The 21,083-nt window shown below is 39.1% G+C and overlaps 2 protein-coding genes across 2 annotated transcripts in view; both read left to right on the forward strand.

Annotated features, from left to right (window-relative positions):
- The window catches only part of SDHA (succinate dehydrogenase complex flavoprotein subunit A), a 29,255-nt gene extending 18,474 nt beyond the window's left edge, over nt 1–10,781 (forward strand). Inside the window, exons 8-15 of the mRNA XM_074945163.1 lie at nt 612–780; nt 1,720–1,915; nt 2,875–3,046; nt 5,498–5,616; nt 7,068–7,179; nt 8,565–8,695; nt 9,367–9,480; nt 10,388–10,781. Coding sequence (XP_074801264.1) covers nt 612–780; nt 1,720–1,915; nt 2,875–3,046; nt 5,498–5,616; nt 7,068–7,179; nt 8,565–8,695; nt 9,367–9,480; nt 10,388–10,474 — 1,100 coding nt within the window. The 3' untranslated portion in view covers nt 10,475–10,781. The remainder of the gene's footprint in view (nt 1–611; nt 781–1,719; nt 1,916–2,874; nt 3,047–5,497; nt 5,617–7,067; nt 7,180–8,564; nt 8,696–9,366; nt 9,481–10,387) is intronic.
- Nucleotides 10,782–13,381: 2,600 nt separating this feature from the next.
- The window catches only part of FH (fumarate hydratase), a 47,890-nt gene continuing 40,188 nt past the window's right edge, over nt 13,382–21,083 (forward strand). The window contains exon 1 of the mRNA XM_074945167.1: nt 13,382–13,554. Coding sequence (XP_074801268.1) covers nt 13,423–13,554 — 132 coding nt within the window. The 5' untranslated portion in view covers nt 13,382–13,422. The remainder of the gene's footprint in view (nt 13,555–21,083) is intronic.

A 21,083-nucleotide genomic window follows, 5' to 3' on the forward strand; every position in this document is an offset into this window, starting at 1 on the left:
TACTGAAAGTCTTTTATCTTTATTCATAGCCAGGGTGATCCCAAGGCGGCTATAGTATTCCTTCTTACCTTCAAGTGGTTTCAATCATTTGCAGTAGTCTTTGATAGTTGGTTTTTTTTTTGTTTTTTTTTTTTTTTTAATTGACTGTTCTGGGATGTGGCAAGGGTAGACAATAGAACCTTGTATTACCTCACTGACTGACTTGGTAGGATGACAACTCCCTCTTGCTGGAATGGGTCATCACTGAGACACATTACCCCTGTGACTAATTTTTACTCCAAGTCCATAAAGCATACTTTCAGTATAAATACATTATTCTGTAAATATTATCTTTGTATACGTCTCAGAGTGATTGAGTCTTGACAAGTTACAAGCTTTCTATAGCCTTTTTTATGGATAAACATCCTGTAAGACATGTTTGATGTAGTGAGTTTGTCAGGTCTGAGGTGAGAGCTGTTTGCAAAGAACAGGGGACCTTATGCCAAGAGGTCAGTGTGTCATGGATGGGTCCATAATTAAAAATACTTGTGTTATACTTCCATTCTTACAATAATTTGATTATAAAGTTGTCATGTAAGTATTTTATAACATTGCTACTTCCTGCTTTGCAGGTATCTATGGTGCTGGTTGTCTTATTACAGAAGGTTGTCGTGGTGAAGGAGGTATTCTTATTAACAGTGAAGGTGAAAGATTTATGGAAAGATATGCACCTGTTGCTAAGGATCTGGCTTCCAGAGATGTAGTGTCTCGTTCTATGACCATTGAAATCCGTGAAGGAAGGTTTGTTTAATTTTTCAGTGGCATTGTGATATGAGTACATCTTTACATTTGGTTAAAGCAGATAGGGAGTTATATGATAGTTCATGGAAGTCTTTTGATCATTTTGAGCAGCCAGTTTTAATTGGTAGATTGCTGAAGATTTTACATATATTTCAGGCAAAAATCTTGAATATGAAATTAAGCTCCCTTTTAATATGGTAATCAGAAAAGATCTCCAGAGTCTTTTTTGTTGAAGTCAAATTAAAGCGTTGAGGCTGGATTCTCAAAAACGCTCAGGAAGCAGCAGCTCTCATTGAAAACAGTGGGAGGAGCTGTTGTGCTCTTGAAAATCTGACCCATAACTTTTTGGTATTTTTCTGAAGTCATAAGATACCACAGATATTCTTAATATTCATTAGATAATTCATTAGATAATTTCTAAATGGTATGGTAATTACTTGTAAATTGCTATATCATCAACATCTTTGGAGGACAAGAAGACTTTATATTGAAGTTTTCTGAAAACTTGGTTTAAAATACACGAGTCTCATGATTATGGTAGGAAAGACAGTGGAGTAAGGGGAAAATTTAAAGTGGACACAAGTTGAGGAAGGATGTCAATTATTTTTTTTCCTCTCTTCTGTGCTTCCAGATGCATCAGTTTTTCTAAATAGGATGCATAAATAGACACACAAATTTGGTCATGAATCAAATCTTAAAGTTTGAACTCCCAAACGATTACTTGAAACAGAGTAGAAATAAAGTGACTTAAATTCTGAATTTTTTTTTCTGGTGTTAGTGCTTCACATCACCATGCAGATGACTCGTTAAGATCAAAGTCTTTCTAGATAGTTTTTAGATAATATGGTTGGGGTGCTTTTGAAATGGGTGCTTTTATATATAGAGAATTCTGCAGAGGCCAGTATTCCAACCTGCAACTCGTGTTTCCTTTTACATTAGGGGCTGTGGCCCTGAAAAAGACCACGTATATTTGCAGTTGCACCATTTACCACCACAGCAGCTAGCAATGCGCCTCCCTGGAATTTCAGAAACAGCTATGATATTTGCTGGTGTGGATGTCACAAAAGAGCCTATTCCTGTTCTTCCTACTGTGCATTACAATATGGGAGGTATTCCTACTAACTACAAAGGGCAGGTAACTACCATAGATCAGTATTGTGAAACCATTTTTCTCTAGTAGAAAGGAAATGTTTGGTTCCTTGTAAAATTAGTGTGAACTGAGCATGCTATTAGATTTATATGTACAAGCATGTTAAATTACATAACCTTAAGAGTAAATGTTAAAGGAAAACTTGCAAAATATCATAATTTGGTTTGTCCTGTAAACGAGTTGTCAGAGTTCTCAGGTTGTTTGGGTGGAGCTGGAACTCTGTAGACAGTATGCAAAATATGAAATATATTCTTTAAATATGCATGAAATCTACAGAATTTCTTTATATTAGCCATGTGAAAGCTTATCCAGATAAGGGTAGTACTGTATAGTTAAAAATGGATTATAGCCGGGCCTGAACTACAAATCATTAAGGGTTTAGGTTATGTGGATTATCTGTGCCACTGCTGCAATTCCTGCGCTAAAATTGGTTACTTCAGTTTGCTGCTGTTTAAATGTCAATTTTAATGGCAGCCAGTCCCAGCGTCAGCCAGAGTGAATCTGTGAATGGACCAGTCTGATTTCTTGGACTAGTTCCTTTCAGTCAGTTTTTAAAATAGCTATAAAATTCTGCCTTGTGAATGTGGCCTGGCATTATAAAAGGTCCAGTGTTCTTCCCACTCTACTCAGAATTTTACTACAAAAATATTTTGGTGAATTTGTAGTACTTTGTGTCTCAGAGATGGTGGCAAAACATAAGAATTAAACTGTTAATACTACATTCTTATATAGCACTTTTTTCAATTAATAAATTATTCTCATGGAGTCTTCCCCCCTTTTAAAATCTGTCACTTACTATTTGGATTTCTTTGACTTCATGGTTTCAGGACAAATAAGTGACATTCAGATACATTCAAATGAAACTTTGACACTGTACTACAAGTGATCTTTATTTTACAAATGAATTTGCAAACATGTTGAGTGAATTCCTTCTGAAATTACAGGTAATTACACATGTGAATGGCAAAGATCAAGTAGTACCTGGCTTGTATGCTTGTGGTGAAGCAGCCTCTGCATCTGTTCATGGTGCTAATCGACTTGGAGCAAACTCTCTTTTGGACTTGGTGGTCTTTGGTCGTGCTTGTGCCCTTAGTATTGCAGAATCATGCAAGCCTGGTAAGATTCTACAAGTTTAACTTAAATTGTATGAAGATGCATTGTTATAAATTCTCATCCTTAAAACACTCTCATATCTTTAACTCTTAGCAAGTAATTATAGGGCTATTAGCTAGACTATTAGAAAATTGCAGTAGCTTTTTTTATAACTGTTATACATAACATGCAGTGTTACTGACTGTTCAAGAACTCACCATACTGTATCTAATTGCAGGAAAATATAGTTCTGCCAAAGCAACTGGAAAATACAATCAAGAAGCTTTTCTCCCAAACCAGAAAAATTTAACATTACTAACGTTATCACAAGTTTTAAGAAACAAGGCCTTGCAACATACTGCATTTTGAGGTGGATGGTACAGTGCAGACTCCTCTTATACTGTTTATTCTTATATTAAACTAGTCTGAGATGATGGCATTTGCTGTAGCCTTGCACATACAACATGTTAAATTTTTAGCATTTAACATAATATCCGTTCCTTCGGGTGCATCTCAGTTTGCAACATAACTGAGAATTTGGAAGGCAATTTACAGATTGACTTAATACCTAGAACTTTCCACTGTAACTTCTATGAGTCTATAGTTTGATCTGAAAGCAAATAATACATTCTAAAACTATTAATGCAGGTTTTGATTTTAATAATTTCTGATTTTTGGGGATCAGAAGAACACTTTCATCTAGTTTCTTTAAAAGGATTAGCACAGTGTCCTTTATTTCTGGTTAGTTTACATGTGTAAACATACAAAAACCTGTAACTGAAATCACATCTACTGAAGTAGTGGGCTGGAGCTGAAGAGGGGTACATAGGCCAAGCTACAGAAAGAATGTGCACTCAAACTAGAAATCTGATTTGGATTAGCTCTTATTAAAGAGGCTTAATTAATACTATCCAGGGAGAAGAAATGGGATTTAAACATGGTTGTATGGCAGGCTCACTTCCTATGCTTCCGTGAAGTCTAGGACATTGTATAAATCCCAGCCATAAAACTCTGAGCATTAAGGTTGAGATTAAGTTAAATGCTAATAGAACACTTCACATTTAAAAACCCAAAACATATCTAATCAAATATATCTAAATTAAGTCAAGAAATTTCTGTTAGTTCACAGGACCAACACTGACCTTAATTGTTGTCACTCACCCTCCCCATTGATAACTCTCCAGTACAAGCTGTAACTATTTAGAACTGTACCTGTTTCTCTGAGAATTGTGAATCCACCTACCATCTATAGGCTGGAGATCTGACTTTTCCCCACATGTTTCTTGTCAGCAATGATAACCATTGAATCTTCTCTATGTATGGAGTAGAGATGACACTCTATCCTTATCTACCGCTTCAGTTTGGGCTATACATCTCTTGTTCCCTCAGTATGAGTTTGAGACTTCACCCATCAGTTATGTGCTAGAGATCAGTTTGTGCCCTTATGTGCCTACATGTGGGTCCTGGAGCCCACAATAACTTATAAACCCTGGGAAAATTGACCTTAGATCCCCCCTGGGACCCAATACAGAATGTGAGTGGAGGGATGGCATACTTCTGTAACACTGATAAAACTTGGTTTCTCCTTTGTGACTATTGGTGAGGTGTTCTCTGACAATATGTGAAGTGTTATGAAGGATGATGTGGCTGTAAAGGCTGGAATTTTTACTGTTGTCTTTCTTCTGAGCTTAAGTTATATATTTTTTTCAAACTTATCGTAGAATTGGCACTAATATTTAAACCATTTTCAAGCTGTAAAATACTACATACTGAGTGGTAGTATGGAAAGTCTGTTTTGAAATGTTTTAGTTCATCTACACATCTTGGTTTATCTCCTGCCAAAAGTTAAAAATGCTAAGTTTGACATCACAGTTAAGTTTAATACGTTGCAGTCTTAATTATTCCTTTGTATCTCAAAGTGCTCTATAAATGTAAATGAACTGAGCCTCTCCATCTCCATGAGGCAAGTAAGTAGTAGCTGCACTTTACAAATGGGGAAACTGAAGCATCGTACTGACAGGCTGTAACTTGACTGAGGTCACACATTAATTTAGTGGCAGACAGGAATGGAACACAAGTGATCTCACTTCACTCTCTCTAGCCACTAAACATGATTCTAACAAGTTCAAATGGAGAATAAACATAGGTAATTGATGAATCCTGAAGTTGTGTTTTCATATAAACATCCGAAGGAATACAAGGAAAGATATATATGTGCATACCTTCTCTCAGAATAAAGTGTGGTTTATTATTTTCCAGATACTGTCATCAGCAGCTTTTAAAAAAGACTGTTATCCTTGTCTATCAAGAAACAATGACAGGCTCTCTTATTTTGAGATAAATATAAAATAAAATATAAAAGAAGCAACTAAAAATAGTTATTCCTGTGTAAAATTGCCACAGGCTGAGGATCATTAAATCTTGATTTTATTGAAATAATTGCATAAGAAAACTGAAGATGTTTACCCTTAATAGGAGAATCGGTTCCCTCAATTAAACCAAATGCTGGAGAAGAATCTGTTGCAAATCTTGACAAACTACGATTTGCCAATGGAAACATAAGAACATCAGAACTGAGGCTTAATATGCAAAAGGTAAGGATCTCACTACCAATGACTGTAGCACAGTATCTTGAGATGAGGTTGATATTAAAATATACTGTAGGTGTTTATGAAAACTGAGTTGCTATTTAGTAGAGCTGAAGCTCAAACTTTGGAAAACTTTTTGAATGTATCAAAATAACCTTTTTTCCATACAAAGATCCTTCTGCTCCAATCAGCTGCCCAAAAGATCTTTTTTTCTTTAAATTAGGAATAAGAAATGCCACCTCTCTCCATTTAAAACAGTCACTCCTCTTCTGACCTACTTCTTGTCTGTGACCTGATAAGAGAGAGACCTCTTTCTAAATGAAATACTTTGTTTACCAAGGAGAATGCTCTGTTCTCCTCTTTGGCCCATGCTTCAAGCTCAGCACCTGATGGCAAATCCTAGAGCTCAGAAGTTCTGAATTGTCGTGTTATCCATAAGGGGTTTTCTTGTGTGCTCATCACTTAGTTTGGGCACCCAGAACCTAAATTCTTGTATCCAGAAGCCAAATCTATAACCATGTTTTGTAAGTATGTTCAGACAAGACTTAATTTGCAAAGCAGTCACATCATACACAGATCTGACTGGTAGCCAAGAACGTTACTTCCTGTAGGAAATGCCCGACTAAAAGTGAAATGTAGACAAGGTGGGTGAGGTAATATCTTTTACTGGACCAACAAAGACATTGCCTCACCCACTTTGTCTCTCTAGTATCCTGGGACTGACACGGCTACAGCAACACTGCATACGTAAAGTGAAATGTAGTAAGACAGCCATTTCAACAGTGTTAGGAACGTAGGAACTGTCATACTGGATGTGACCTGAGGTCCATTTAGTCCCATATTCTGTCTCTGACCATATTATATGATTCAGAGGAAGGTATAAGAACCCTGCAGTAAACACATGTGGTATACTTTCCCTCATCACGTTAGGTCTCATCTTGATCTCTACTAGAGATTGGCGTAAGACCTAAAGCGTGAGATTTAATATCCCTTCCAAACTTTTTTTCTATAAGTGGATATTGTTATCCATACATATATCCTATCCCATTTGGAATCTTGCTGGGGACAGGACTGGAGCAGAACTTGAAGTGGAGCAGGGCTTGGTGGCACTCCCTTCCTTCCCCCTCGGGGGGCTGGGCCCATGCCCTGCTGTGCCCCTCTCAAACATTCCTCTGTGCCCCCCTAAGGGGACCTCTGCTTTAGGGCCTGCTGGGCCTGCAGAAGTGTATGAGGAGGGGGGATATTTGGCCCTTAGAACTATTTCAGACTTCCTGTTCAGGATGACAGTATGGCATTACTACACATACAGAATATGTTTGCAACCATAATGACCAGAAATTTTAAAACAGCTTAAAATTCTGCAGAAACTGGTGAAGTTACAAGAGAAATTCTAATGGCTTTCTTGAAACTTCTTACAGTTTTTGGAAGTATACTATTTCTTAATTTTGATGTTTCAGACAATGCAAAGCCATGCTGCAGTGTTCCGAACAGGCTCAGTACTACAGGAAGGCTGTGAGAAACTCAGCCACATTTATCGTGATTTGGATGATCTGAAGACATTTGACAGAGGTAATGAGATATCGTTAGAAAATACTTCTACAGTGGTTTGTGTATTTGAGTGTATTCATTTTGTTACCTGTGGGTGTACTTATTTTCCAAGTGTTGAGACTGTGTATGTAGTTCTACGTTGAAAGGTATTTTCAGCTAAAAAGAAGAGTTAGGTATAAAAATTAATTAGCTTGAGCCAGAGTTTCAAAGCATTATTTGGTTGTCTTGACCATTGTGAATTCGCATGAAACATTTTAAAGAGATTTCGTTTAAATGTTTTAAAGAATGTGTATGTAGATTAGAAAGTCAGGTGTTCATGAATGTGAGGTTTTTGTTTTCTACTTTGTGTAGGCTAGCTAACACTTTTCAGATTTGACTACAGAAAATACCATTACCTCCCAGGGGACTTGTGTACCATTTTTTACCTCAAATACACAGAAAGCTATTGGAGTCTTCTCAATTTATTATAAATAAATCGTGAAAACGGGGTTTTTTCATGCAAGTGTAATATCAACCTGTTCTTATAACAATGTTCAGGTATATATGTATTTTAAAAACAGACATTGCACACAAAAATCCAGTTTTGCTGAACTCTCTGAGGATTTAACCTTTTTCTTTTAAAAAAAAATTGGATGAGTTTATTAAATAAAATTCTTTTTTCCCCCTTTTCTGCAATTTGTCTCTTTCTGTAGCTGCTTTTAGAGATGTGCCTTAAAATGAATATTCTGAAGTGGCCCTCTTACAGGCTGTAGTGCTTGCCAAACACCAAGAAGAGGAAAAGCCTGATGTAGAACTTAAAGCCTAGGGATGAGTGGCATGATGCCAGTGCATCTGTGATCCCTGCAATTGGATTGTACAGTGTCCTAAAGAGGTAGACTGCATCCATCCTGTATGGATAGAGGATACCAGTAAAATTCTGCTGGAAGAGCTCTTTTGCCCAGCTACCCCCAAGGATTTTTTTTAAAAGTGACCTTAATTAATTTTGCAGCCAAATCTTGTGATCTGAAACAAACTGCTTGAGTGTGAGGACAGAATTGTGTTTTGACACGTAACATGCAAGATTCTACCTTGTTTTTGGTACACTCAGTCTTGAATAGTATGTCTTTTTGACTCAGAGGTAATTGAGTTTGGTCTCACAATTGTCTCTAGTAGTCACAGGCACATATCTCAAAGCCCCTATATACTTTTGCACAGTTAAGCAGGATTGTCAGTTTATGAAAGATGCAATACTGGAAGAGAGAGCTTTGCAGGCTGTGACTGAGATGTGCTGATAATTGCATAGTGAAGCTTGCACTGTGACTACAGTGCTCTGTTTCCTAAGTACCAACAAAAAGAGAGAGAAATTGAGCTGAAGTTCTTAGAATTGTTGCTAGAATATTTTTCAAATTAGTGTAATATCTTGTTAGGTATTGTGTGGAATACTGACTTAGTGGAGACCTTGGAACTGCAAAATTTGATGCTGTGTGCTATGCAAACTATTTATGGTGCTGAGGCTCGGAAAGAATCTCGTGGTGCTCATGCCAGAGAAGACTACAAGGTGCTTATGTACTTTATAACTTCATAAATATGTTTTTCATACATGGGACCAACTTTTCTCAACAAACAAATATCTCTTGGTCTTGATCAATTGTACTTGAGTTTGGGGGAGTGATTTTTTTTTCAGTGTGCATTGTTTATTCCAAAAATTCACATAAATTAGACTCTTATTTAAGAGAGTGTTTATTTTTAAGTGTTCCTAATGTTGGCTTAAAGCTTGTGATACTAGTTTGTGGTCTGAATTGTGAGTAAATCCAAATTACCCTTTCACACCCCTTGATCCAGTAACCAGAATCAGCTGGGTATTGATATGATGAAAGCACAGCTCCTAGTCAGTCCTATTGAATCTTACTGTTGAAGTACTGATAAAGAAGATAAGAACAGTAATGATTTGGTCACTGGATACATAAAAAGGATTGAAAACCGTTAAGCATTATATGCAGACATCACTCTAGAATTTCCACAATCCTACTTAACTTGCTGAAACTCTGCAAATGATTTTAAAATAAAAGCAGGAACTGACATAAAATTTAGTGAAACAGCTTAATATTAGCCTACACTTGGTAAAATGCATTATAATCGGAAGAGACCTAATCTTAAAGGATGTTATTAAATGCATTTGCAAACTGCAATTTCTGGTCTACAGCATGATACTTTCTTTTTACTGCTTAGGTAAGAGTAGATGAATATGATTTTTCCAAGCCAATCCAAGGGCAACAGAAAAGACCATTTGAAGAGCATTGGAGAAAACACACCCTTTCTTATGTGGATGTCAAGACTGGGAAGGTATGTTGGCTCTGGGCTTGGAGGGGTTTTTATCCCATCCTGTTGCTGTCAGTGGGGTGGAAATTGCGTGATTGCAGTGGAAATGAGTTGAAGTTTCTCCATATAGTACCACATTCAGTTTTTCTAAATTACAACACTTCTGCTTTGAGTATATGAAGAACTAAATGTACAAGATGGTACAAGAGCCATTCCTGGTGACCATCACTGAATTGCTTTTTAGCAATTGACTTTGCACTTGAAGTAGGAATTGGAATAGTTTTTCAGCTTAGAACAGACTAGTTCAAAGTTCTTATCATTACGCACTGGTAATACATGTTTTGATGCTTAGCATAAATCATTTATGGATTCAAAAAGAAATGTAATAAAAATCTGTGGTCTTACAAACTCCCTCCTGAGATGATCTACAGTATCCCTCCAATGTGAAATACTGAGGATCACCTCCCCCTCCAAGTGATTAACCTCCTTAGTTGGCCAGAAGGGTTATTGTTGAGTGACATGAGGCACTCTTCCCCCAAAGACAGACTGTGCCTCCAAATGCTCCAAGACCCTGCTGGCTCTGGAGGTAAGAAGGGAACTAGAAATAAATCTTGCTTATTAGAGCTGCTCAAAGTTTTATTTTTTATTTTATTTGAAACACTTTGATTTTAAAACATTGCTTTTTCACTAAACTCTTTTTTGCAAGTTTTTTTTTTCCTTTTTAGTCAATTTTCTAGTTTTGATGCAGTACAAGAAATGGAAAAAACTAAAGTTTTGTTTGTCAAAAAAATGTTTTTTTTATATTAGGGCAGTTCCAATTCTTTTTCATTATTGGGATTTAGCAGTAATTGTGAATATTTTTCATGTTATCTTCTGGATTTGATGCAGTGGTTTGCTTTGCCTTAATTAAGACACTTTCTTATATTTGTAGGTTACTTTGAGATACAGACCTGTAATTGACAAAACTTTAAATGAAGACGACTGTGCAACAGTTCCACCTGCTATTCGTTCCTACTAATGATGGTTAGCTATGTAAATCGGCTTATGTAATTATGTATATGTCTGCCAAAGCTTGCTGGTATACGTGAACACATTAAGTGTTCTCTTATTCAGAAAGCTACTGTTATGTTAGTGATGATTGAAGAATGCTGTCTAGAGATTTCTCACTCATACTCTGCTCGGTGGCTAGGATATCCCCATTAAACCAAAGTGCACAAAGCCGTACGCTGATACTCTTTCATCCCTCTGTCAAAACGTTTGAAGTGAACATACAGAACTAATGCCAAAATAAAATAATCTAAAACAGCCCTGCCTACTTTTTACAGTTTTTTTTTAACCTCTGGAGCTCTGCACATCAAAATAAATGCATTAAATTTATTTCAAATAAGGGGCTACTGTAATGTGCTGCTTGAGACTTGCATTTCATGATTGGGGTAAGATTTAAAGTTAAGCTTCTAGGACAGTAACTTTGCCCTGTTACACATTATTTGTTTGTTATAGTTGTGGGAACTGTAACTTTGAATTTCTAAACCTATGATTTAAAGCATCTATTATGCTTCATTAGTGCACAATAGGGCTTTTTTATTTTTATTTATTTGAAGATACCTGATTATTTTACTACAATGCAAATTGTTTCCTTTGAGCAAATATTCTCCACTCAGAGGTAGACTGATAAGCTGAACATATTCTTAGTCAAGTCAAAACCACTGGAAAAATTAAAGATTTACGGAATATTCCTATGGGGTGTATATCTATGAGGATGGATAAATTAAACTGAATTCCCTAGAAAAGGACTTTTTGCTTCCTCCCTACCAAGAAATAAACAAAGGATTAGATTTATAGAACAGGGTTCTTTATAGCTTAACATTGCTACAAAACATATACCATGCTTTATGTTAACAATATAAAATGAGAAACATACACTACAGAATTTCCTTAGTACACAAAAACATCTTGTCTGCTAATCTGGATGGGGATGACAAATATGAATATTGTAATTAAATACTGTTATGTATTCTGTATTTGCATGAATTTCTTTTCTGCTTACTGACAAAAGGACTGCAGTGCAGTATATGTAATCCTCTAAAATTGAGTAATGAAACACTCCTTTACTCTTGATCAGTAGTTTTCAAAACTATGGGGTGGGCCTCTCAAGGGTGGCACGAACTGTGTGCTTTTTGTAAGAGCTCTGGCTGTCAGCCTGTGGTGGCTGGGGCTCATGCAGGAGGGCTGTGCACACCTGGGAGGTGGGGATAAAGGGACCAGTTGGAGCCCCACCACCCAGGCTCAGACTGTCCTGATCCCAACCCTTTGCCCCCACCCCCTAAACAGGTTATAAGTTATATGAAATAGATTATTTTCAAGAATATTAGCAAAATTTTTGCTACAACTGAGAACTTGGTAAACCCTCAAGAGCCCTGCCTCCTCTTAATTTATATTCAGCCATCTGTCCTTATCAGTACATATCAAATTATTCTAGTATCATGTGTTACAAGCACTTCCATTTTTTTAAATTGATTTTTACTATGATCAACATGGAAATATGTTGCTTGAAAGAAGGGATGATTCATCATAGCTTAAAAACTTTTAAGAAAAAGGAAGGACTAAAGCCTTCTTTCACTTGCAGAGGTTAACTGTCCTTTACTCAAAGCCCAATCTTAAACATGAGACAGATGGTTTTTTTCTACTTAATATAGTTTTTGCCTGTTGTCTAGCCCTCACTGGTTCCCTTACTGTGGCTGACATGCTGTCTATTCAGATGTGCTTCACATCTCATTGCAGCTCATGAAATGAACTATTTTGAGTTACTAGGTTATATGTGCACATGGTGGACAAATATTTCTGGCACATAGACACGTTGGCAGCGGATCTGTGTATTGACAGGACTAAGATTTAATGAGTGGTCATGAAATGAGGTTAATGTTTAAAGGAAGGGGCAAGTACACCCTGGGTAAAAACAAATGTCAATAAAGCAAGGCCACGTATAGGACAAGGCATGACTGAGAAGAAAGATAGCTTCTTCTAGGTGCGTTACCAGAATGAGGCAGGAGATGGTGGAAGTGTTCAAAGGATCAAGAAAGGATTTATCATTTGTTCTCTGAGCGCCTTAAAATTAATCCTCAGTAACGCTTGTTGGCCATGGGACGCGGCGTCTTCATTGGAGAGAAAGCGGGAAGTCGCGATCTAGCCCCGCCGGTCCCGGCCCCAACACGGGGGTGTGTCCGGCAGAGCCAGGCGGCGGGGCCCGGATCTCCGTTCCCGGGAGCGGTGCAGCAGTTCGGTCCCTGCTGACGTTTACACCAGTCGGGCCGGGCAGCTCCCACCTGCCGCCCGCTCAAAGCAACTCTCCCGGGCGGGGGCTCCCAAGCCAGAGGCTGTTTTCCGGCAACAGCGGCCCCAGGCCGCCCCTTCTCCCCGCTCGCTCGATGAGTGGAAGCGGAGGCTGCGGCGGCAGCTGCGACCGGCCCGAGGCCCCAAGCGGAGCCCTGGTGATCGTTGTAAGGGCCGCGGGTGTTACCTCACCGCGACCCGCCTCAACAGGCCCCGGCGCTGCTCAGGGGTGGCCTGCGCGGAGGCGCCATTATCTGATGAGGCGAAAGAGTCCCGTTCCCCGGGGCCTCATCACCCAGGGGCATCGTCAAGCGCCCGGGCCCTCGCACAGCGCCCTCGCGCCGCTCCCCCACGCCTGTCGCGAACGGTGCGCATGCTCAGCTTTCCTCAGACATGCGTAGTAGCCCTCCAAGAGCTGCCGCGGAGAAGGGGGGAACTGGAACCGGCCCCACGCCTTGTTGCAGCTTGGCAATTGGCTTCCGCGTGGTTGAGCCCGCCTCCTGGTGCCCTCTCCCAGCTGTTGATTGGTCTGCGTAGAGGCGGGCCTTCCTTTCCCATGGCACTCGCTGTCAGAAAGTAGCTGTGCCCCGCCCCTTTCCCGGCCCCCCCGTCACGGCTTCCGTGCTCCCGCTCGCCATGTACCGCTCACTCCGGCCCCTTCAGCGCCTAGGCAGCACGCGGGGGCTCCTCGCGCTCCAGCTGCCGCCGCGCGCCGCTCTCCTGTGCCAGCCTCAGCAGCGGGTGCTGCCGCCGCGCGCCGCCGGGATGGTGAGGACGTGTCCGGGTCTCGCGCCGGGCACAGGGGGGAGGGGTGGTGACCTCTAATCGCTACCGCCAGCCGCCCCTCGCCTCCCGGGCTGTGCGGGTGTCGAGATGAGGGGACGCGCTCCGGCCTGGGGAGCGGGTGCCCCGGGGCAGTGGGGCCACGGTCGAGCAGCCCCCCCCCCAGCATCGGGCTACCGCGCGGGGCGGGTCTGGGGGACCCTAATTTGACCCTGGGCCTATTAACCCCCCCGCCCCCGCTGAGCTCGAGTCCCGCCGGGTCCGACACACCGGGCTTGGGAGAGCTCGGCTGCCGCTGGCGGAGCCTCGCCCTGAAGCGCCGGGACCCCGCGGTGGTGGGCGGCCCGAGCCGCGCCCGCGTCCCATCACCGCCGAGCAGGACGCGGGACCCGAAATAGCTCGGCTGGGTGGGCCTGGTGCGCGCATAGGTCTTGCACCGCTGTCGTTGGCTCCGGCCCCATCTGGCCCCGGGACATGGCTGGGAGAAGCCGGTCGCTGTGAAGATAGACGTGGATGGAAAATTCGCTAATGTCTTTAATAGCTCTTCCTGGGGATGGGGCACCCTCGGCCACTGAAAACCCTTTGAACTGCAATGCTCCCCCCAAGCCGATGGTCTATGCACAGTCAGTTGCAGTAAATGAGGGCTATGCTGCAGTCTAAAAACACACAAACTGTGAAAATATGGGTTTCAGAGTAGCAGCCGTGTTAGTTTGTATTTGCAAAAAGAAAAGGAGTATTAGTGGCACCTTAGAGACTAACCAATTTATTTGAGCATAAGCTTTCGTGAGCTACAGCTCCCTTCATCGGATGCATTCAGTGGAAAATACAGTGAATAAGGGTTTGTAAACCTGTCCATTAGAATTCTCTCCTGTACTTCTGGTTTCAGCCTCCTGTAATGTCACTTTCCAGATCTTCATAAAATTGTCAAAAGCTTCCAGGAAAAAGTGGGAGGTTAGGATAGGACATTTTTCCTAAAACAGGCTTTTTAAAATGTTGATTCTGTGTTTTTATGGTCTAATGGAGTACAAAGGAGCAAACTTCCAAATTAACAAACCAAATGACAATATTCTGGACTGTGGGGGAATTGGAATTTAATCTTTAACTTAAAACAAACAGACATGTAACTAATAAGCCACTGGCCTATTATCACTCTGATAATTTTGTTTGTGTATCCCTCCATATTTTCCTAGCATGTTTTTTTGAGTTAATAAGATCTAATAAGTAACATGCATCCTCTGAGCTGTGCCAGACAAACATATGACTTGTACTGTAAGACAAGCTTTTAATGTCATTCATGATATAGTTGACTGACAGTATTTAAACTCTTATTAAACAGTGAGTGGGAGACACCAGTTGTCCAAAGCTGCATTCTGATTGGACCTTACTGTTGTCACATCTGTGCTCCAGCTCACAACAGGGTATGCCTGGGACCTCATCCCTCAATTTAAAACTTAAGTTTATCCCTGTTCCTGTGTTGTTTCTTGGGTAAGAGCAAAAAAGGACTAGTGTAGTTAAAATAAACTGTTTGTCATAATCTCTGGTTTGAAGTAACTAAAAAAAAACCCAAAATGCATACAGGTTCTAGCTGCAAAACCAGTTAATTCTGTAATCAATATTCACTTCTGCCTTTCCCAGAACTACTTTTTCTCCTTTGTTTTTTGCTGCCTAGCTGCCTGAGGAATGGAAGTACCGTGAAAACCCATATAGCTCGCTGACCCTTTTTGGTAGAGAGTAAAACTATGTTAATGAGAATACAGTAAAATCTAAGAGTTTGGATGTCATTTAATTTTCTGATAACTAAGCAGGAAGTTACAAAATAACTTTCTCACAAAAAGTAAAAGTGGAGAAGGAGCTCCAACAGGCTTCTGAGTGTGAATGGAAAGCTTTGTTGTTTTTGCTGATACAGACTAACACGGCAATCACTCTGAAACCTTTGTTTTGGTTTGTTTTTTACCCAAACATTTCTTGTAGCATAGGTCTTCTGAAAGAGCACACTTCTTCAATCATAACTGAAGGGTTTTCACAAGGAGCACTTTGTTTAGTCACCTGAAGGCAGTAATAATCATCCAGTTCTTGATTCCTTCCTTACACTGCAAAATCATAAAGATGTGAAGTAAAACTTAAGGAGCAGAAAATGTCTTTAAACTCTCAAACAAGTTGTATCAAAGATGGATAACTTCTCATAAATCACCTTTGCTAACTTAATTGACAAAAAAAAGTATGGAAAAAGCTTCAGGGGCATAAGTGGAACTAATGACATTTAAATATTCTTAATTCTCCAAACTGTCACCTGTTATTTAGGACAGAAGAGAAAAGGTGTATATAATGGTTCCCTATTTTTTTCATTATTGGGAGCTACTTCTTACGCTGGAAGGATACATTGCAAACAAACTGCACTTTGTAAATTTTTTTGGGGGGTGGGGGGCCCATGGGAGGGGAGGAATGAAAAATCAATGAGCAGATACAAACCACTTCGAGATGTGCACTTTTCCTGGTGTCTGAAGACATGTAGCCAAATACACTAATATACCTACACCCTGCCATGACTTTCTGCTGTTTTGCTACCATAGAGCTAAACTGCACATCATTTAAAGTGATATATTTTAAACTGAGGCGGGAAATGCAGCATTCCTTCTCTCCTCAGTTGAGTGCTACAAAATATACCTTTCTGGTTTCCAGACTTTCAAAAGTTGCAACCTGATAGTTATAATGAAGCAACAAATAAAACTAAAACTTTGAAACCTTTTCTGTGTCAGAAGAGCAGTTTTTATTGTGCTTTGCTGCACAAATGCAGCATAAATGAAATGAGGTAGAAAGATTTCTTTCAAAAAACTGCTGCTTGTTGAAACGAGTAGAATTTTTCACAGTAGGCGTTATTGCGATTGTCCTACCCTTTTGAGTTCTCCATTGCATTATGGTGCAATAAGTTTTAACATCAAAATAGTTAGTCACTAGCTAAGAGCTAAAAGTACAGTTATGTTTGCTTAGATTACTTAAGCTCTGAACTGTGTTTTTGGCCAGAGGACATGTGAGTAGGACTTTGACAAGCTGGGCTTTATAGGGTAGAGAATGTCAATTCTGAGCTGTGCCTTGTAGGAGGCATAACGCAGCAGGTTTAAACCTCCGTGACACAGAAAAGCTGGAGTAGGACTGATTTTAATCCTGAGCAAGGCTTGGTCTACACTACAGAGTTAAGTACAAGCATCTTATGTCTACCTAACTCTGTAAGTATCCACACTACAACGTTGCTCCCACCGATGTAAGTCACCCACTACACTGACCTAATAACTCCACCTCTGCGAGAGGTGTAGCTCTTAGATCCAGTGTGGATTTGATTTAATCATGGATTTCTACATAAAAGTGCATTCTTTTTGGTTGTTACAATCTTAATACATATTCTTCACAATTTCACAAGATGTATGTTTCATTTTTAGAAGGTACACACTGTACATTTTAAAGTGATTTATTTTGAAAACTTTTCAGGTTAGTTTTACAGCTATATCGGAAAATGAATGATTGGTTATTTCATTTACCAAAGGTAATTGAAGCAGATATTTATGAAGTAATTGGGAGGTGAACTATCTCCAATTCAACAGGTTAATCATTAATATTTGGAGGATTTTCTTGCCATGCTGTATTAGAAGGAGAACATCACCAGACAGACACTTAAATTGTTTTATCTAACTAAAACAACAACGTTATGTATTCTGGATTTTTTTCAACAGCAAACATATAATATTTTAACAAAACAAGCATATGAATTTTTGAATTTAGTTAAACATTCAAGTTTTTTAAAATCAGGTTTTTGTTAAAATTGTTTTTAACTAAAATAGTTAAAAGTCCATTTTTTTAAAAAAAAAAAATTTCAGTCAGCCAGGTCAACATGAGAAACTTTAAATATTGGCTTCTGCAGCTAACTCCGTCGTCTTCACCTTCATTTTCCTGTTTGTTCATAATCTGGAAAAGAAAAACAAGCTTTCCTGCTTTTTCAGGTCCTAAACAATTTCTCCATTTGGAATGAATTAGTCCAAAGGAAGAAAATATTCTTTCTACCACGGCAGAAGAAGCTACTGCTGTTAAAAGTGAGATTATCACTTCAGTTTCTGAATCCAAGTGCTTAAGTGACGTCCACCAGTTCAATGGTGTGACTTTCTTTAAAACATCATCAGCAAACATATATTTCTTGAATGGTTCACCCTGAGCTCTGAAGTTTATTATAGTTGGCATGATGGAGGGATAATTGCTGGATGTTCCTGTCATAGTCAACTCCTCTTCTTCAGCAGTCAAGGTTTGACCCTGGTACCAAGTATTGAGAATATTTGCAAGAAAATGAGCTGGAGATAGTACTCGTCCCATTCGTTTTTGTAATGCTTGTAATTTAACTCCGTCATTGCATATTTCTCTTTAAGGTTTCACTCAGTTCCTTCCAAATTTCAATGGCATCGGCAATAAAACAGCTATTTCCCTGCGTTTTGTTCAAGGCTACAGAAATAGGCTTCAGAGTACTCAGCATGTGTTCAACGTTTCTCTTAAGCCCAGTGTTGAGAACTTTGGCTGTGACAGTGCCATCTATTTTTTCACGATTTTGTTCACAAACTGTCATCAGATTAGGCCAGTTCTTGCTATAGTGCTCAAAACAGTCCACTACTGAGTTCCATCGCACGTCTTGAGGGAGAGTTAGCTTGGTTCCTCCCACTTTTTTCAGAGCGGCTGCTACAAAGTGGTTGTTACAGAAGTATTTTGCAATTTCAGCAACAACCTTAGCCCTTCTTTCTGGAACACTGAAGTCTTTGGCTAGGAGGTGCATCAAATGAGCACTGCAACCAGATATTATTAGATTGGGGACTCTCTTCTAAATAATTTCTTCTCATCTTGGATACATTTGCAGCATTGTCTGTGACCAAGCTGCGTACTAGACATTTGAATTTTTTTTCAGTTTGTGTTAGCTTTTACTGCTACTTCTTGTAAGTATTCTGCTGTGTGTGCATTTCCTGATGTATCAATTGTTTCTGTAAGAAAGACATTCCCTCCTTCTGTTGTCACACAAGCATATACAACAGGACCGTTGTGGACATTGCTCCACCCATCAAGACTCGGGTTGACAATTTCACCCTCTAGACCTTTTGCGCACTGCTCAATTTCTCTTTCATACACTTATCTAGCAATTAGCAGATGTCACAGGCACTGTTGGGTGGACTGTATCCTGGTCTTACTGACTGAACCATGTTAGTGAAGTGTGGGTTCTCAATCATATGGAAAAGAGAGTTTGTTGCATAAACAAACTAGGCAATTCTTTCATCAATTACCTCTTTTTGTAATCTCCTGGTTCTTATCACAGACTTATCTATGGTTGTTTCTAGATGATGGAGATTTTTTTTCTTTTTGCTACAGGTGATATACTGTGGCTGTGTGACATACATGATGTGACTGAAACGCTGTCATTGGCAGATAACTCTGAAACTATAGAAAATGATGGTGACCTTGAAGGTGGATAGTCTTCAGAATCCTGTATGTTGAGGTTGGATTCTCTTAAACAAAATAAGTCAATGCAGTTATTTAATTCTTACCATACTGCTCATTTAGTATTACTCATTGCATTCACTGACACTCAGTACTACTTTAAAGGTGAAATTGTAAAAGGAAGATCTGCCTATTTCAGTTATTTATTTTTATCACAACTGCATCTAAAATGATAGTACTATAGAGTAACTACTATATTTTTTGCTCAAACATGAGAATTCAAGAATAGTCCAGAAGGAAGACAGGCTGTGCTTAAGAAAGAAGTGGGAAATAAAAAAAGTTTACCAACCCGACGATCCTGCATGTTCAGACATGTTCCTTTCATCATCTTCAACGCAGCTTCCTCCGAGAAGGAACGCTTCTCATGATGTTGTTTCATTCGGGCAACCGGGCTTTGCATTTCTTTGTTGCACTGTTTGTATTTTGCACTCATGCCTGTTTTACCCACTGGAAGAGGAACTTCATTAAAATATTCCCAAACTGGGTCTCTCTTGTGGCCTGCTGCAATTATAGATTTTCCCTTCTAGTGAGAGAATGGTATGGTAGATCTCAAATCAATGAAGGCTACACTCAGAAAGACCTCAAGACTTCTGGAATATGCTGCTGAAACAGTTTCACTTTTGTTTCTACTGCCTGTCCTCCCCTTCTCACATTTATCTCCAGACTTCTTCTCCTTGTCCAGATCTATTCTGCCCCCAACAATCTTCTGTTCATTGAACTTTTTGAAACTTTGCACTTTTAGAGAGGTAAGGGATTCACTTTGTGTACACAGATTAGATAGAAAGATTAACCTAAATAATCTATACAGAAGCCCCTGGAACCCCATAAGATTGGGTCCCTAATCCATGTACTATTGGAACTCATTTACAAAACTTTTCTTAAACATGACATGAATATATTGCCTCATACTATAGAATTAGAATTTAAATTCCCTATTCCATGATGAGATATCTTTGAGCTACTGTATAATGTATCTTAATTTAAACTATTTTTAGATAGGTTTTTTCCTCAAAAAGCATTTTATCAAAAAAATCTGATTTAAGTGAAAAAAATCTTCTTTTTTTAAATCAATTATTTTTATCCACCCTGCTTAGATCGATGTAATTAGGGTGACGCAGATGTCTGTGTAGACACTGTGTTTCTTACATCTCCTGTGGTCTGGGATCCCTGTGTGGGGTGGGAAGGGGCTACAGCTGTCAGTGCCTCACAATGCCCCACACAGTTAAGGTGGCATAGTGTGAACATGAACCACTGCAGTAATTACTGTGGTGCCTGTACATTGACCTAACTTAAATCAACTTAATTTTGTAGTTCAGACAAGGCCTAAATCAAGAAGCAGAAAATCTTGATTTAAATAATGGATTTTAATCTTGTTTTATGTTTGCACTTTTTAGTTATTTTTCTTAAAGGAATAAGACACTTTTAGATAAGTAATTATATAGCTTCACATGTGTATTCAGATTCTTAATTTTTATATTTGTATTATCTTAGAAAATGGTGAATGATTCATTTCTTATTTACTAGATTATTTTTCTTGTGATTTGTGTAAAGCTGCATTTGGATGGAAATTGGAAATCAATTAAGAATACACAAACAGTATTCAAAAAAATGCATTGGTAGTTAACTAAAACTACCTTAAATGTGCTGGATGTATAAACACTTTTTCTTATCAAAACATGTCTTACATTTAAAATTAACTGATTTATTAAACATATGAAGTATTAACTGTAGTCAGTTGATTTTTTTTTTTTTTCCTGTGCATCGTGTCCTTCAGGATTTTAGAAGTAGTAGATCACATTCTTTCAAACCTCATTTTTATTCATAGATTGGAAGAGGAAAGCAGTTTTTCTGCTTTTTCAACTCCCCATCAGTTTCTCAATTTTGAATGAACTAGTAATTGAACTAAACTAGCTGAATAAACTGAAATGAAGAAAGTATTCTGTCTTTACCTGCAGAGTAAGCTGGTTTAGCATTTCAGCAAACTCTGGTTTTAC

Source organism: Natator depressus, chromosome 2, assembly GCF_965152275.1.
Source record: "Natator depressus isolate rNatDep1 chromosome 2, rNatDep2.hap1, whole genome shotgun sequence".
NCBI classification, from domain to species: Eukaryota; Metazoa; Chordata; order Testudines; family Cheloniidae; genus Natator; species Natator depressus.